The 19417-nt window shown below is 38.6% G+C and overlaps 1 protein-coding gene and 1 long non-coding RNA gene across 2 annotated transcripts in view; both read right to left on the bottom strand.

Annotated features, from left to right (window-relative positions):
* NSUN6 (NOP2/Sun RNA methyltransferase 6) overlaps positions 1-11452 on the bottom strand; it is a 49149-nt gene extending 37697 nt beyond the window's left edge. Inside the window, exons 1-3 of the mRNA XM_080640832.1 lie at positions 10988-11452; positions 8934-9089; positions 4935-5014 (exon numbers count right to left, since the gene is read on the bottom strand). Of these exons, the coding sequence (XP_080496958.1) occupies positions 4935-5014; positions 8934-9089; positions 10988-11062 (311 nt within the window). The 5' untranslated portion in view covers positions 11063-11452. The remainder of the gene's footprint in view (positions 1-4934; positions 5015-8933; positions 9090-10987) is intronic.
* Positions 11453-16340: 4888 nt separating this feature from the next.
* Positions 16341-19400, bottom strand: LOC308233765. The gene is made up of 3 exons (XR_013959001.1): positions 19271-19400; positions 18449-18546; positions 16341-17936 (listed from the first exon to the last, which is right to left on the bottom strand). It is a non-coding gene; the product is annotated as an uncharacterized lncRNA (long non-coding RNA).
* Positions 19401-19417: the final 17 nt, after the last annotated feature.

The raw sequence follows: 19417 nt of genomic DNA, 5'->3' as shown, positions 1-19417 counted from the left end.
GCCTAATTCCTACTCACCTTCAACGCCCAACTGAAATAATATCTACTTGGAGAAAAATCTTTAGCCATGTCCCTGTACTCAGCCGTTCCCAGACTATGCTCTGGTGGTACTTAATTCATACCTCTACGGTGACATTCATCACAATCTTGTACCAAAGTTCCCTGCTTTTAGACTAAACAACTATATTTCATTCATCTTTATAACACCTTTGGGTCTTACACATAGCATCAACGCAAAAAAATGTTTGGTGAAATGGAACCCTGTAAGTTAATCAGAGTGTTTTTATAAGAATAACCATTTCATGGAGAGATGAGAATGAAAGCCTACGGAGAAAAGAGTTTACATAGTATGTTTGAACTACTAGCCCTTGTTTGGAAGGCCTGGTTATAAAGTTGGGCCCTGACTGGCATCTATGAACTTAGATTTCATGAGGGTTCCCGCTATTAACTAACAAGTGTAGCTCACTGTGCCTAAATTGTTTGTACAAACAACATGATTTATGGCACAGTAACTTTCCTTCTGGGAGGCTAAACTTTAGCCAGGCAGAGAGTGCCTACTTGTCCAGCCAGGAAAAAAAAATCTGGATGGTGAGGCTCTAATGAGCTTCTCTGGTTGGCAACATCTCATATACTGTCAAACCCATGCTGGGGAAATTAAGCGCATCCTGTGTGACTACTAAAAAAGGACTCTGGAAGTTTGCAAATGGTTTTTCCTAGACTCACAGCATGCACCTTTTCCTTTTGCTGATTTTGCTTCAGATTCCTTCACTATAATAAATCATAGTCCTCAGTACCATTGTATGCTGAATCCTCTGAGTACTCCTAGAGAATTATGGAACCAGGATGTGGTCTTGAGGATCTCTCAACGTAAGGACGAATAGTATAAAAACATAAAATGTTATGTGTAAATACCAAAGTGAAAAATCAGTTCTGCTGAAGGGGATGATTTTAGCCAGGAAACGTAAAAGCTGATGTAAGGCCACAAAAGCTTAATGTTTAATGAAAAGTTTGTAAATAGAGGAGTATAACAACTACAATAAAGAAAGATGATTTCCTAATAGTACAGTAATACATATTGGGAGAAAATTAGTATGAAGGTACTTTAATTAAGAGAAAACTATGAAGCCCAGCTGGTGGCTCAGTTGGTTGGAGCCACATCTCATACACCAAAAAGGTTAAAGGTTTTTTTAAAAATATATTTTTACTGATATTTAGAGAGAGAGGAAGGGAAATAGGAACATCAATGAGAAACATCATGGATTGTCTGCCTCCTGCACTCGCCCCCTACTGGGCTTGAGCCAGCAACCCAAACATGTGCCCTGATCTGGAATCGAACCTGTGACCTCTTGGGACGCTCAAACACTGAGCGACACCAGTAGGACAGGTTGCAGGTTTGATTCCAGTTGAGGGCATATACCTGGGTTGTGGGTTTGATCCTGGGTTGGGGCACATACAGTGGCAACTGATCCATATTTCCGTCTCACATTGATGTTTGTTTCTTTCTCTTCTTTCTCTCTCTCCCCACCCCACATTGGGTGAGAATTAAAAAAAAAAAACAGAAAACTATTAAAACAGCTAAAAATGAGGTGACTAGGAGATTATGGGGATATTCCACTAACGAGATATAAAAAGTAGGGACCGTTGCCCGGCCAGCATAGCTCAGTGGTCGAGCATCGACCTATGAACCAGAGGTCACAGTTAGATTCCCGGTCAGGGCACATGCCTGGGTTGTGGGCTCAATTCCCGATGTGGGGCATGTAGGAGGCAGCCAATCAATGGTTCTCTCTCATCACTGATGTTTCTATCTTTCTCTTTCCCTCTCTCTTCCTCCCTGAAATCAATAAAAATATATTTTTAAAAAATAAAGTAGGGACTGTTAAATATTTGGTACTTTTTAAATTGTACATATTACCAACCCTACAACAAATGGGAGATAACATAATTTTGAGATATGATGATATTGAGAAAACATTTCTTTTCACCAGCACTGTCACCTGTATTTAATCAGAAATTTCGTATTATGCAATTACTTGAATATTCTATTGAATTTACTCTATTATTTCATATATACCAACAGCAAATGAAAGCTTAAAGTATTGATACTAGTGGCAAGACAGTATGAAAGATAGAAACCAAGAAGCCTGAAGAAGAAGGGCAAATCCAGCCTTATTTAGATCTCAAGGGATTTATTCTATTGAAATGTGTATTCAAATGTGAAGAAAGTTAATTTTCTGACCTGCTGAAAATATAGGGTGTCCCCAAAAAAGTATACTTTAACAGCTGATAGCTCAATTTTGAAAATGAAATGTATTGTAATAAACACTGCCTTTATAATTATTCAAAGTGTGTGTATACAATTTGGGACACCCTGTATTTTGTTGCGATTTTTATCAAAAAGGGAAGGGCACTAACAGAGAAAATGTAGAAATCCTTAACAATTACAAATTGAATATTGGACTAAAAAAACTGTACTGATATAAATGCATTCTTTGGAAAATGCTGGTGGGGACATAATGTTAAAAACATTTTTGTAACAAGAGAAGCCTAGCATTCACTTTTCTGTAAGATTTTCAATAAAGTTGATATTGATTAACATCACATTCAGCCTTACAACCATATGTTCAATCTCATTAAATTACTAATGATAAAACCTTCCAACTCTTAAATATACTTAATAAGTATATATACTTAATAAGTATATTTAGTATCATATTAATAAACTGAGGTGACCTAAATTTATGGTGCAAAATTACTTTTAAAATTATTTACTACCTATAAATAAAGTTTAACCTATATTTTGGTATTTTAAACAATTGTGTGATAATGAACTTCTAATAAGAGTAAGAATGTATTTTTTATTGAAGCCTACAGAAATGGAGGGGGAGGGGAAACAAAAAAATCTGAGAACAAAATTCCATTTGCAATAAAATTAAGAAATCCCAATGATGAAGAATAATTTCCTGACACAGTGAAATCTGAATGAAATCTAGTTCCTCAACTGGGTATGAATGTTTCTGACAAGAAAAGGCCTAATCACATATTTATTACTAAAAACCAGGACTAGTGGTTCATGTAGAAAAAAAGGAGAGTGAGAACGCCTTTTCAGGCATTGTTCACAGCAGATAAAGCTGAGAGGAACTGAACTGTCAGAATGAGCACAAGCAGACAATATTTTCTCTAACAAACGTGGATAAACTGCCTAGCAGTAGGTGAAGGAGAAGAAAATAGCAATCAACTTTGTTGCTTCTCACCCAAGTTAACTAATAAGCACTAACAAAATTTAAACCCCAAACAAAACAAAACAAAACAAAACTAAAAGCAGAAAGCATTCCCAGAGAGCCTCAGACTTTATCAGCTCAGCTTACCAGGGTTAGAGATGTGTCACTAGTGAGGACTTGGTGAAAATATTTCTAAAAAAACACATCTAATTAGTTGTCTAGGCACAAACTTCATCCCATTCTGTATCACTCTCGGGCAAATTGCAAACTAGGCGTGTCTATGTGAATGTAACTGTTTCCATTCAATGAGAGAAGCAAAAAGTATTCATTCAACATGGGGTCCATGCACAGCTAGTACAACAAAAACAAAGCCATAATAAAAAAGTAAAAGGCAGGTTACAAGTACAACAAAAAAGGGAAATTTTTCAAATACTTCTCTATATTTTCAAAGACGGTGAAAGAAAAAAAACTCAAAAAAGGGATATAAGAACAAGATAAAAAAAGAAAGAGAGCCCGGCTGAAGTGGCTCAGTGGTTGAGCATCCAACCCTGAACCAGGAGGCCATGGTTCAATTCCAGGTCAGGGCACATACCCAGGTTGCCAGCTTGATCCCCAGCATGGGGCTTGCAGGAGGCAGCCGATTGATGATTCTCTCCCATCAATGATGTTTCTACCTCTCTCTCCCTCTCTGAAATAAATAAAAAAATTTTATTATAAAAATAAAAAAAGAAAAGTAAACTTGCAGAGCTCAGGAAATAAACAACAGTTCCTTCTCTGAAATAAGAGTTAACACAACAGGCTTGAGACTATTCTTAGAAAGGCCTCCTTACAAGGTTGGCCCTTGAATGGCACCTGGAAACTTTACTGGGATAAAGTTCCTGACACTGATATAAAACTTTCCCTAATAGTAAGAGTGGTATATTGCTCCCACGCTGTTTATACAAGCAAGGAAGTTTATTGTGAACAAACTGCTTTCTTTTTGGGAGCCTGAAATTTTGGTACATGCTAGGCAGAGGATGCCTACATGACCAACAACCAATAAAAACTTTGGGCACTGAGTCTCTAATGTGCTTCCCTACTAGACAACCATGCTACACATGTCACAGGGTGCGGGAGAAATTAAGCACATCCTGATAACTCCATGGGGAGAGAACTCTCAGAAGCTTGTGGCTGGCTTCCTCTAGACTTTGCCCCATGCACCTTTTTCCTTTTGCTGATTTTGCTTTTGTATCCTTTTGTGTAATAAATCTTCCACATGAGCATGACTACATGCTGAGTCCTGTGACTTCTGACCAATCACTAAGGTTGTCTTGGGATGCCCCAACACAAAGAGTGTCTGCATGGGAAATCCAATGTACAGAGTGCCAGTATAGAGAATAGAGCCTGGCCAGTGTGACTCAGTGGTTTAGCGTCGACATATGAACCAGGTCACGGTTCGATTCCCTGTCAGGGCACATGCCTTGCTTGCGGGCTCGATCCCTAAGATTTTCACTTTTTAGATGAAAATCTCCTTATAATTTTTCACATTTAAATATTACAAACCTCTGGTATGTAATTTTTTCCAAAACAGAGTATGGAATTTATAAATTTGTGAATTCCTACCTATATAAAGTTACTATTAATGGAGAAACTCAGTATTGTCACCAAACAGTAAATAAAAAGCCTGTGATAATTTTTACTTAGAATAATAGAATTTGAAAATCAAATAATTACAAACCTAGGTCCAATAACAGGAATAAGTAAGACATCCTGAAGGTCTGGATGTTGAAGAATAGGAACAGTTAATCCATTAAACTGCTGTTAAAAGGAAACACACAGAAATTATAAAGCAATCAATATATTTGATAAATTTCAATTTATGGAGCTTTTCAGTATCATTACCTAACAGAGGATGAAGCATGGCTAGGGATACTTTCATGTTATTCCATGGGATACAATAAAAATTAGACTTCAAAACAACTATGTGCTGTCTATAATTTGACTTTGGAGTATCCTGACTTCTTTTTTTCCAATTACAGTTGGTATTCAATATTATATTTGTTTCATGTGTATGCCATTATGTTAGACAATTTTATACTTTATAAAGTCACCCCCCGCCCTCCAAAAAGTATAGTACCCACCTGGCACCATAGATAGTTATTATAACACTAGAGGGCCAGTGCACAAAATTCGTGCACAGGGGGTGGTCCCTCAGCCCAACCTGCACCCTCTCCAATCTGGGAGCCCTCAGGTGGGCCCTCTCCAATCCAGAAGCCCTGACGGCTTAGGCCCACTCCCCATAGTTCTCTGCTCTCTGTGGGGCCTGGCCACTCTGCACCTGCTGCCCAGAGGCTCTCCGCTGCCCAGAGGCCCTCTGCAGCTAGGGTGGAATGCTTGCCTTGTCACCACGGCGATGAAGCAAGCATTCCGCCAGGCCGCACACGCTGCCTGCTCTCAGTGGCCACCCCCCCAAAACTGGGGAACTCTGGCGGGGCTGAGGGGACTGGGCACCGCCATCTTGTGACTATGGGCGCTGCCATCTTTTGTGATGGAGTGATGGTTAATTTGCATATTACCCTTTTATTAGATAGAATTACTGACTGTATTCCCTATGCTGTCCTGACTTCCTTATACGACTCAATTTTGCTTACTGTTTGGCTTCAAAAATACAAACTATGTTTACCTTAAGTGATTTATTTTTAAAAAGAAGGCACTATCACTATACCATGTCAATTTTGATGAGGGAAATGAATGTTTTTTGGCAAATTCAGTATTTTCAGTATACTCTATCATACTTGGCTGTCAGACTGGAAATAGGTTCAGGACCAGTGAACCTATTCAATCTCATCACAGTCAATTGTGTGCATCTCTTACAAACTCTATGATCATGCTGGTAGCTTGAAACTGACCACACCCCTAGCCAGTTTTGCTCAGTGGATAGAGCATCAGCCTGCAGACTGAAGGGTCTTGGGTTCAATTCCGGTCAGGGTACATGCCCAGGTTGTGGTCTTGATCCCCAGTAAGGGGGGTGCAGGAGGCAGCCAATCAATGATTCTCTCTCATTATAGATGTTTCTATCTCTCTCTCCCTCTCCTTTCCTCTCTGAAATCAATAAAAATTTTTAAAAAAAGAAAGAAATTGACCACAGTGGGAATATTTACACAACTTAAATCAGCAAAACACCACAAAGGGTTATTTTTCCTAGAAATGGGCTGTTAAATATGTAGCAACACATCACTGTTGCAGTCAGAAGATGACTGGGCACTCCACAGAGCAGAAAAAAAAAAGAGCAGAATAGTGGATTGAATAGCAAGGACTACATACTCCATCTAAGGGCAACATGCAAATATTTGAGAACAAGTCTCTGCCATGCAGACTAGAGAGATTATCAACTCATTAATTTTCACACACTACGTGAAAGAACAGTAACAATATGTATTTGCATTGCCCCATAGTAACCATACACTATCTAGAAAAGAACTTCTAAAATATACTTATTAGTAAGTTGATAATAGAAAGAATTGTTCATATTTTAGAAATCTAACTACATTTTTCTACCAAGTCAACAGCTCTCCTGATTTCTACTTCTTCCAGGCAAAGGGTATTTCAGACTAACCATATCTAACATATAGGTACTAAGAAATCTGAAGGGTAACCTCCTTCTCATTCTATCAGTCACCTCCCCCTTTCCTTCCCTTTCTCATTGTTTGATGATCTTAACAATATACAGACGATGGTAAGCTGATCTTTCCAAGAAGAAAGATACTATACTTTGTCATTTGTTTTTGTTGTTTTAGAAGTACTATCTGCTTTACACTAGAGAAATACTTTATACAGAGATCAATCCTTTTCAAGCTGAGATTATTCTTCTCTTGTCAGATTTTAAAACTATACAAAAATAAAACTTTCATAAAACCACACACATGTGCCTAACTTTCATGAAACAACACAAATAAACTTATTTTTAAACCAATCATGTCACCTGCTTCTTTTTCTGTTTGTTTCTTCGCCATGCCCTTTCTTTAAAATGTGTTTTTTATTGATTTTAAAGAGAGGAAAAAAGAGGGATAGATAGACATTGATGAGAGAGAAACATATCGGCTGCCTCCTGCACACCCTCACTGGGATTTGAGCCCACAACCTGGACATGTGCCTTGACTGGGAATCGAACTGGTGACCTCTTGGGTCATGGGTCGGTGCTCAACCACTGAGCAACACTGGCCAGGCCCCATGCTCTTTTAAAAACATCCTTATTGAGGTTTAATTTATATACCATAAAATGCACCCCTTTTAAGTGTACAATTCAATGATTTTTAGTAAACTTAAAGAATTGTGCAACCATCATAATTCAGTTTTAGATAATATCCAATACCACACAGATTCCTTATGCCCATTGTAGTCAATCCATGTTCCTAGCTCCAATCCCAGGCAAACACTAAGCTACTTTTCTTTCTCTATAAATTTGTCTTTTCTAGACATTTCACATAAATGAAATCAAACAATATATATAATATTTGTGCCTGGCTTCTTTCACTTATTGTGGTGCTTTTGAGGTTCACCAATGTTGAAGCATGTAACAGTTCATTACCTTCATTGCTGAATAGTACTCCACTGTATGAATATACCACATTTTGTTTCTCTATTTATCAGTTAATAGGCATATGGACAGTTTTTATCTTTTAGATCTTATGAATAATGCTGCTATGAATATTCATGTTTAAGCATTTGTATGAACATATGTTTTCATTCCACTCTTGGGTTGTACAGTAAGTTTATGCATAACTTTTTAAGAGACCACCAAATTGTTTTCCAAAGAGGCCAAGCCATTTGACATTCCCCCTTGCAAAGTTTGAAAGTTCCAGTTTCTCCACATTCTTACCAGCTAAATTAAATCATAAATTATTAAATTTCAGTATGTGGCCCAGAGAAACTTAGGGACAAAGCACCTACTCTTAGCCCATTCGAGACATCTCTTTAGGTCACATGGGAGCTTTGGAACATGAAAGGAAAAAGAAAATTTATAGTCTAAAACTTCCTCCAAGTCCCCTTTCCTGCTGGCAATTGGTACTGTTCCACTCCCAGTTTCCTACCTAATGCTTAGGACCCAACCTTCTCTGTCTTAACCTTTAAGGAAAGGACTCAAAGCCCACCCAGAGTGATTCTGTCTGCCTTATCCTGGATACTAGCCCAGGATATCTTGTATACCCATCAGAATGGGAGACTAGAATATCTAAGCTCCAGGAATAATCTGCTAGAAAAGCAAAGAATGTGGATCTGCCTCAGTTATGGAAACCTCTGAGGGGGTCTCAGAACAGTTTCCTTTCTGCTGGCTGAAAGCATGTATGTATGTTCATATAAAAGTATAATTTACTTGCTTAGAGGAACTGCTTACACTATGTCTAATGTTATTACTCTCAATGAAATTAACACTATCAACAATTAAAACTCACATTAATTTTTCTCCAAGTCTTACACTCAGATATCACAGCTGGTTCTTTTTATAACATAGTCATCTACTCAAAACTTGACATTTATAGAATTGGACCTGGCCAGTGTGGCTCAGGGGTTCTAGTATTACCACTCACTTTGTAACCTTAGCTAATTTAACATTCATGATCCTCAGTTTCCTTATTTGTAAAACAATATTGTATCATTCATAGCATTTTAGTGAGGAGCAACATGACATAGATTATAGAAATGTAATTATGCACCTATGACATAAAAAATTTGCACAAACCTTGTGAAGTTCATCAAATAACAGATTTTTCACATGTTGCACTGAGGCTAGATGTGTATTTACTCTGACAGTTGTGAATGATGGAGGGTGTGACAGGTGATTTAACAGAGTTTCAAACTTCCTTTCTGCTTCTTGTTTACTAAAAGCCAATACAACCTGAAAAGAAAAGAACAAGTTATTGTTTCAGTTTCATTATACAAATTAAAAATATTAAGCAGAATATGCATATACATTTGTTCCAAATTATGAACATCTTTTAGCAATTATCCAGTTCCATTTCATTTTGCTATATTGTTTATGGGCTAATAACACTCAAAGAATGCCAATACTACTTCACTGGGTCCTCAGGTTTGATGGTGATTTAAAAAAACACCTAAGAAAAGGCCCAACATAAAGGCTTAGAAAAATATTGCTTTAACTTCAAAGCATTACTAACGTTTTGAACATGTTCCTATCTGCTATGTTCATCATACAAATTCTGGACTTGTACTTACTTATAATGCATTAACTGTTACATGACTTCTGTAAAGCTATTCCCTTGCTAACCTAATATCTTAGAGCAAATTGGCTATTAGTCTTTTAAAACACCAGAATTTGAGTAACACTGATACTGTCATCCAAAGATTTCACATGGCATCAGCTTTTAAAATGGTATTAGTAAATATAACAAACATATCATTAAAAAAAAAATTAAGTTGGGTAGCAAAGATACAAGTCAAAAATGAAGCTATAGACTCAAACAACCAAGTTCCCTTGTAACTAACTGAAGCTTTTCAAGACACATATTTCCCCATCTTTGATTATATCCTGCCTCACGGATTCTTCATAAACCATTTGCCAGCCTACAAATTTGCCAGCCTAAAAGTATTAGTACTTCCTCAAGGTTTAGTTTTTTGTATTTTTTTAAATATTCCTTCACCTTTGATTATTTTTTTACAAAGAAACATTCTGTTCTTGTAAAATCATAGTGGGTTTGAGGCAGAGGTGGTGTCAAAAAAAAGGTATTTGCATCTCCTTTTATAAAACAATGTTGACCATTTTAAAAATTGCTGAGAAAAAAAATGCTGAATGCCTCCATTTCTCTTAATATGTTTCTTATAGTTTATTTGTTTGTTTTTTGTTGTTTTTGGGGGTTTTTTGGATGTTTCTTATAGTTTAAGTTCTTTGAAATCAAGATATGATATTTTCTCTTTTCACACTGTCCAGCCCCTTAACATAATCTTTGGAAATAAAGTGTAGAAATCAAATGTAAAGGTCATAGCTTCAGTAACATTTTCAAAAACGAGTAACACTGAAGTGACTTTATTTGGAATGGAAAACCGAAGATTTGGAAAATACGAAGTTGCCTAGAGGGATTATAAATCTGTACTTCGAAATTGTAACTTTAGCTTCGGATTTCAGGACTGTTATTTGAAAGCTGTCAGTTTGGATAAGTTACATGAATTCTTTGGACCCTCCTTTCTCTGATCTGAGAACCGTCAGAGAGGAGGAAATGTCTACCAAAAAAAAAAAAAAAAAAAAATATATATATATATATATATATATATATATATATATATATATATATATATATATATATTACGAGGAGAAAGATGTAAAGGTCTGCAAATCATAGGGGCCTAATCACAAGGAACAACAACAGCCTGTAATTATTGGAATCGAGACACAACCAGTGACACTTAAGTTATAGCATCGCTTCCACCTGAGGGCCAGAGCAAGCGCTCTAGGACCAAGCGTGTATCTTCAAACAGGACAAATTATCCGGGTGGTCTTTTCTTGCTCATCTTCAGTGCCACTGCCAGGAACGTAACCGCCTTCCCCACTCCTTTCTTTCCCATTCCCAAGTGTTCAAACATAGCTCATTCACCTCTTCCCTCGGAAAGTATTAATTAAATCCCTGAGGAAAGATACTGGCATTCTCACATTCGGAAGGACAAGTAGTAAGAAACAAAGGCTGTAAAAACTGTTTCCTTTTAGACTTCTTTTTCTCTAAGGTGTGTCAACACCGTACTGGGATGTTTGCAAATACCATTTAGCATGTTTTTCTGACCTACCTCCTTATTCATAAAGCCCTCTTTAAGATAGTTTTCAACCTCAAGTCTCAAGGCTACTTTAGGGAAAAAAGACATTTTCCCGATTGCTAAGAGGAATGCTGAACTCGATGGTTTTTCTCTTCCCGAGTTACAGTGAGCAGCCTCTGGACAATGACCACCCACACGTGCCCAGGAAAAGCGCGCCGCTCCCGCCGAGTGCCAAGGGACCTCCCAGGTTCGCCGAGCGCATCAGTTTTCCTCGGCTTCCTCGCCTCCACCGCGCACGTCCTCGGGCCTCCTTTAGGGGCGCTCACGAAATCTCTGTGAGGGGCTGCCACGCACATTGCAGGGAATAAAGTGGCATAACGAGGGAATCCTTTGTGAATCCAGAGAACTGGAAACCAGGCTCGCACCGGCTCAGAACACCCAACCTCGAGGCCTAATTTCCAAACCCGCGCCCACAGTTTCTCGGCTGAAAGCGCTTCCGGTTACGTCACTTCCGGCGAAGCGGCCCGCCCCGCTCTCCCCGGACTACCAATCCGCAGCCGCAGATTGCAGTACGTCATCAGGAGGGGCGGTCCCCGAGCTCGTGGGCGGCACGTCACGTGCAGCGGGACGCTGGGGTTGCGGACGGATTTAAGGACCGTGGCTTCCTAGTTGAGCAAACAGATCCAGCATGTGGGTGAAGAGTACTAGGTGTCCAGGGAAATGGCGAAAATGGTGTGGAATGAGTCGGAGACTTTACTGGCCCGAACAGATGAGGGGTCCAATAGTTAGGTGCTAGATGACCTCCCAAGAAAGGATGAAGTTAAAGTTTATTCGTACCTATCAGCCACCCTTTGATTTCAGGAAATTACCTTTTTCAGGCATACAGATCTGACTTCAATTGTGAGTCAACATTATTCAAATTTTCAAAAGCTGGCCTAATGGATGCTCAGGTAAAAACTTAAAAGCCCACAGGTAGTATTTATAATTAGTTGCTTTATACTTTAAAGCTCGGGAGACCTTTGGCATAATTTTTTTATTCTACAGATGAAGAAAAAGATTCAAAGGGAGAAGGTACCTAATGAAAGTCACTGAGTCATTTTATGATTGATTGGGAAACTAAAAATAATTCTATCTCCTTGACTTAAGTGTTTTTTGCAGTTACTGTAATCATTAACACATAACCATAGGAAACAGTTTTTGCTGGGGTCCTTTCTCTTTAATTCTCACATGAGAATTAAATCTTACATATTTTTTAAAGTATAATAGCTATTTCCTATGATACATCAACCAGATTCTGGAAAAATATATATATTTTAACTTCTAGTCACTATGCTACACAACCTTGCAAGGGGGTTATTATCTCTTTTACACACGAGTAAAACAAGACTACAAGACTAAGGGAGCTGAAATAACCCCACAGCCTCACAATGAGAATGTCAGGATATAGAATCATCATAGCCACCTGGTTTCTAAAGCCACTAGCTACTCTTTCCACCATGGCATACTTCTTCAATAAGTTCATGGGATTCTTCCGTGCTTAAATCATCTGCAAGTGATTAGGAAAATGTCTAGACCAGACATTTCCAAAGGAACCTGCAGCCTTGACGTTGTGGTGACCATAGCACCAAAAATGGATGGAATCAGTATCAGTATTTAGGAGTTAGAGAGAGGGAGGAACAAATTGAACTAGACTAGATCATAAACTCAGAGAGTATAAAGCCTTTATCATACCCCTTGATACTCGGTGCCTAACACATAATAGGCATTCAAGTAGTGAATGACTAGATAAATAGTGGATAGACATCTGTGTGAACTAGTAGAGAAAGAAAATGCTGATAAAGTACATATTTGCTGGAAATCAATTCACTAGTTCAGCACCTATGAACAGTGCTGAAGACGCTTAAACTATCCTTGGCTAGACATTATTGTGTTGACCACTCAGCTGATGAAGAGGCCTTTGGTGTTCTAAAGTTGGGTCCAAGAAGAGCATATTACAAACCTGAAATTGGCATAGTGAATACATATTGTCTAAATGAAGGAAGATCCCTTTAAGGATTTAGGCTGTTGTTCTCAATGGGATAATACCGCCCCCAATATGGGAGAGGGACAAAAATAATCTTACATCTAAACTTATAGTGTTAAATCTGCTTGCAATGCTCCAAATCTTTTTTTTTTTAATATTTTATTAATTTCTACAGAGAGGAAGAGAGAGGGACAGAGTCAGAAACATCGATGAGAGAGAAACATCGATCAGCTGCCTCCTGCACACCTCCTACTGGGGATGTGCCTGCAACCAAGGTACATGCCCTTGACCAGAACGGAACCTGGGGCCTTTCAGTTCACAGGCCGACGCTCTATCCACTGAGCCAAACCAGTTAGGGCACAATGCTCCAAATCTTAACTTTACACACACACACACAAACCACACACTCATAAACTCAACTATTCCTCAATATTTAATTTCATGAGAAGGCATGAGGGAATTAGGATAAAATAAGTCTAGAAAGGCTGGAGATCTATCAATCTCAACTCATAAGGTTTAGGAAAGTTGGTCTATATCAGGGGTGGGCAAACTTTTTGACTCAAAGGCCACAATGGGTTCTTAAACTGGACCAGAGGGCTGGAACAAAAGCATGGATGGAGTGTTTGTGTGAACTAATATAAATTCAAAGTAAAGGAGCGGAGGGGAGAGCAAGAGAACCCTCCACTCTTTCGGCTCCGCGGGCCGGATAGAACAGCCGAACGGGCCGGATCCCGGCCCGCGGGCCATAGTTTGCCCACGGCTGGGGTGTGTGTGTGTGTGTGTGTGTGTGTGTAATTGATTTCAGAGGAAGGGAGAAGGAGAGAGCTAGAAACATCAATGATGAGAATCATCTATTGGCTGCCTCCTGTACACCCTCCACTGGGGATCAAGCCCACAACCCAGACATGTGCCCTTGACCAGAACTGAACCAGGGATCCTTCAGTCCACAGGCCAAGTCTATCCACTGAGCCAAACCGGCCAGTGCTAGGAAAGTTTTGTTGTGATTTCTTTGTAAGAGTCTAAGTTTTGCCCTGGCCAATGTAGGTCAGTGGGTAGAGCATTATTAGCCCGTGCACCAAAGGGTATTGGGTTCGATTCCTAGTCAAGGATACATACCTAGTTCAATCCTGCGTCAGGGTGGGTGCCGCAAGGAGGCAACCAATCGATATGTCTCTTTCACATAGATGTTTCTCTCTAAAAATCAATGGAAGAAAATATCCTCTGGTGAGGATTAACAACAACAAAAAAGTGTTTCATTCCTAGTTGGCAGAACATGCTGTCCCTGGGCTTTTGGTTCAAGCTACATAATTTATCTTAGTTAACTGAGTAATAAATTGAATTCAATTCCAGCTATAGCCAGTTCTTCCAAGTACTATCTGAAGTTAATTTAGAATAGTTCATTCTAAGGAATATTAGATAGGATATCAGATGTTTTTTTAATTCCCTAGTTCAGTGGTCGGCAAACTGCGGCTTGCGAGCCACATGCGGCTCGCAAGCCGCGGTTTGCTGCTCCGTTGACTAATGAGTTTGCCGACCACTGGACTAGACTAAATGTTACCATGTAGTTGGAAGCGTGAGGATTAGGCAATTGTGGCATATTGTGTGCAAAGAGGTAAAGGGTAGTATTTGAAATTTTTTTTTCCTTGAAATTTCAGCTTCTCTGTTTTGCTCTAAGTACACCATTTGTATCTTTTTCTTAAAATGTATTGAACTGGAGAGAAAGATTACTGGCATTCATTTCAATTAAAGAAAGTTATTTCCTATGAATGCTTCAGAAAATGTTATAATCCTAATGGTTGCATTATCATTCTCCTTTATTACATTTTTCTTATTTTATGAATTTAAGATATTTAATTTGTAACATTCCATAGAACAGTGTTCCCTCCTTTGGATCAAGAGCTACACCGAAGTTAGTTTTTACAAGTTCTTAAAGTGATGTTTTTTAAGAAAAAAATCACAAAGGTGTTGAAAGTACTACATTTGAAAAGCATATTACTCAGAATTCTCTAGTTTGATTGAATTATTGACAAGTATTCCTACTATAATTTATATACTAAAAAAAAAGTACAATGAACTAACCTGTGTTTTTTTTCTAACATCAACTAGTGTCCTGGTGCATTTGGCTCAGTGGATAGAGCGTCGGCCTGCGGACTCAAGGGTCCCAGGTTCGATTCCGGTCAAGGGCATGTACCTTGGTTGCAGGCACATCCCCGGGGGTGGGGGGGGTGGGGGGGTGCAGGAGGCAGCTGATTGATGTTTCCCATCCATGTTTCTAACTCTCTATCCCTCTCCCTTCCTCTCTGTGAAAAATCAATAAAATACATTTAAAAAAAAACTAATTAGAAGAAATATTTTTATATCGCTATTTGCCCTTTCTCTATAATAGAAGTGTCAACCAATTTCACGATCAACAATGACAGATTGAAACACATCCATGCAATTGGCGCCAGCAAGAGCTTTATATGTATTGTTTATAGATATAGAATAAACATGCCTAATTAGACCTACTTTCTGATGTAGCTTAACTTTTTCCAGCCCAGTGAAGCACCCCAACTTCTCTTTCAGGTAATTGTCAGCAACATAGCAGTAAATATCAACAAAAAAAGATTATTATTGTAGATCACACAGGGAGAACAAAGGGTAAAATATTTAGCTGTAGCAGTGTTTCACTATATTCTGCGCAGTGAGAAAACCTGAAGTCATTTTCAAGTTCCACCATTTTTTACTTCTTTTCAGTCAGGTCAAGTTTCTAAACTTTCTAAATCTCCATTTTCTGGCTAATGAAAAGAAAAATAGAATTCTACCAAGTCTCCTATCTACCTACTGCAGGACTTCTGTGAGGATCAAATGAGATGAGGCACGTTGAAAACGTTTCACAAACGTTTGGTTAGTGAAAAAATATGGGCACCTGGCTATAAAGCAAGTCCTATTCCTGGGCTGAAGAAACTACAAGGAGGCTAGTCGCTAGGGAGAAGCCGGCGTTACAATGTGACGTCATTACCCGGCACCCACGGCGACCTTCCTGGGTGGGCTGGGCTGAGGGCCACATTTTGCACCAGGGGGTCTTGGCAGCGTTGGCTGCGATTTGGTGGGGTGTCGCTCCAGGATGGTGGCGGGGCCTGTGTCCCATTTGGGGGAAGCCTTGGTTTGTCAGCGCCGGGTGGGTGGTGCGGTTTATTTTTAAATGGCTAGTGGGTGTCATGATAGCTCCTGCATTGAGCGTCTGCCTCCTGGTGGTCAGTGTGCATCACAGCTACTGGTCGGATGGACACTTAGCCTTTTATATATAGATACTAGCTGTACCTGGCCATGCATTGCTGTGGCTCAGTCTGGTTAAATGGAAAAGAAAGAAAAGAGAAAGCGCACGTTTCTAATATGTTTAATTTCACAATGCTTGTGGGTATACAATATTTTTTGTTGTTCCATTGTCTGTGCAGATATAGAGATTGTCTGTTTTGCCGAAGCAATCCGTGTCTAGATCTAAACCACACAATTCTAAAGATTGGCCCTGAGCTTTGTTGATGGTGATTGCAAACGCCAATCGAATTGGGAATTGCAATCTCTTAAATTGAAATGGCATATCCGTTGGAATCATAGGAATGCAAGGAATGAGGACATCTTCACCTTTGAAAGGTCCTGTCAAGATTGTTGCTTCTACTACGTTGCTCATTAATTTTTTACTGCAAGCCACGTGCCATTGCAAAGCTTTGGCCAGTTGATATTTCACAACATGATAATTGGCATGCTGATTTTCAATTGCAGTACGTGCGGTGGCATCCTGTGATTGCTGAGCACGGAGTCGTGTTTGACGCTGATCTGCTATTTCTCGTTGACGTCTTTCAGCCACTCTCAGCCTGTTGCGTTCATTCTGTTGAGAACGAAGCAGATCTGAAGCTGCAGAACGCGATCGCTATGCTTGCAACCGTGCATCCTCAAGTCTGGCTGCACGTTGCTCTGCTGCTTCCTCAGCATGTATTTGAGCCATTCTTTCTTTGTTTCGCTCGTTCGCTGATGTTTGATTTGCAATTACTCGTCGCACTGCTTCCGCTCCGCGAGTACGACGGCCTAGGTTTGATCTTCTGTGAGGCATTATTTGGATACTCACGAAATGAATGCTATGGTAAACGACACAGCTCAATTCCAACGCAATGTCACACGAAATAATTAAATCAAAATGAAAATAAATCGAAATCTATGAAAATTCAATTTAACAATGCAATCGGAAACATTGAAATGGAATCGTAAAATATTTAGTATAGTGTGTTTTGCTTTTGCGTCCAACAGATGGCGCTGTTTTTTAAAAAAAGCATGTTTTACCTGTCACAGGTGTGACATCTATATAATAGTAGGTATAAGGTATATAAAAACACGCGTATTCAAATGCAACGTTGTGTCAAAATTTCAAAGCAATCGGTGAAGAACTTTTGGAGATTTAAGATTTTGAACAAACGAACATTTACATTTTTATTTATAGAAAATAGATAAAATAGAGAGATAGATAGATAGATGTATGTATGGCACATCATTTCTGTTTAGGTAACCCACAACTATAGTTAATCAATCATAGTCGTTTTTCAGTTGTGACTAGTTTTCTTTTCCTTTAGTAAAAACTTATAATTTCTAAATCTACCAATAAAATTTTTCAATGTGAAAATTATTTGTAAAATTTCACAGCAGTATTGTCAGGTAAATTGTAGAAAACATAAGAATAAATTAGATCTGTTGATCAACAGTTCATACATTTCAAAAGAGTAGAAACAATAAAAAAAAATCAGCAGTGTTGCTCAAATATAGTCATTCTACCTAATTAAAAGTGAAAGAATAATTCAGATTTATTGTCTCTAAAGTATCATTTTAGGCCAACCATAAAAATATTTAAGGCATGTATAATTGGGGTGAGGGTTTTTTGTTTCAAGGTTCTGCAAAAAATGCTTTTTTCAGATACTGTTTCTTAGAAACCTGAAAGCCAGAAAAAAAAGAATGTAGTTTATATCAATGTGTAATAATTGAAGCTAAGTTACAAAATCTAAACTTAATTGTTTAATAAAATTAGGACTAGAAAACATTCCTTTAAATGTCTATTAACAAAAACACATTTACATTTGCAGGCCAATGCATGGTCATGAAAGTTAAACTAATTTGCATATGTACAGTTTCCTCTATGTACGAGGTTAAAACTTGCCTTTAATATCAGAGAGTTGGAGCACATTATCCCATATATAAAGCTTAAAGGGTCTTTGAATCTTAACACTGGGAGGACATAAATCATATATGTCTCTCTGTACAGGTAATGAAATATAGGCATACCTGTGAGGTATCATGGATTTGTTTCCAGCCCACCACAATAAAGTAAATATTGCAATAAAGCAAGTCATGAGGTTTTTGGTTTCCCAGTGCAAATAAAAGTTATGTTTACACTATATTAAGTGTGCAATAGTATTATATCTTTAAAAAAATAACAATGTACCTACCTTACTTTATTGTTAAAAAATGCTAACCATTATCTGAGTCTTCATCAAGTTGAAATATTTTTGCTGGTGGAGGATCTAGTAAAAACATTGCAATATAACTGCAATGAACAATAAAGCAAAGAGCAATAAATCAAGGCTTTGCCTATAGTTTGGCACGTTAAAAGACTTGGTACGGTGGTAAAATATACCACCTGAATAAAATCCAGAGTCTTTTCAATTAAGTTCGCTCCTTAAACTAGTTTCAGGGTAATTAGTTACATTTTATCTGAGGCTGTGAATCGTCTAAATTTGTTAGAATCTAACCATGAAAAAGAAAATGGAAGTGAACCGATTATGTAGCAAATGGGTTCATATACACACAGATTTCTGAGTTAACTGAGCAATAAATTGTTAAATTCCAGCTGCACCCAGTTCTTATATTTACTGAACTTAGCTTGTCATAGTTTCTTCTAAGTTATATTCAATATATACATCTTAATTCCCTAGCTTGACCTTTTACCCCCATGAAATTTTTTGCTTTACTTCAAGTACAGCACTTGTGGTTTTTTCTTTTATGTCGTTTAACTGGGGAGACTGCTGGGATTCCATTTTAATTAAAAGAAGTTATTTCCAATCAACACTTCAAAAAATAAATTATTTTCTTATTTCTTATTTCATGGATTCTCTCAAGTCCATTCAGTGAAGAATCCAGGCGGAACCCCAACCTGCCTGCCAGCATAGGGTGACAGGCAGAGGTCAGTTGGCACTTGCCACTTCTGTGCAGCAAAAGGAGGAAGCGCCAAGAAACTGCGAGCGGCCCCGGTGTGGAGGCCGGGGACGCACCTACCGACAGCAGACCATCCAGATAGGGAATCCGGCGCGGCTCTAAGCAGTGACGAGAGAGGGAAACTCCCCAACTCCCACTCATCCCCACCTCCCCCTCCACCACGGGCCGCCGGAGCCTGCACACCGGAAATGAAACCAGAGGAA

The sequence above is a fragment of the Plecotus auritus genome (assembly GCF_963455305.1).
Source record: "Plecotus auritus genome assembly, chromosome: 1".
Taxonomy (NCBI): Eukaryota; Metazoa; Chordata; class Mammalia; order Chiroptera; family Vespertilionidae; genus Plecotus; species Plecotus auritus.
The sequence above is the reverse complement of the archived record's forward strand: the minus strand, read 5'-3'. Positions and strand labels throughout refer to the sequence as shown.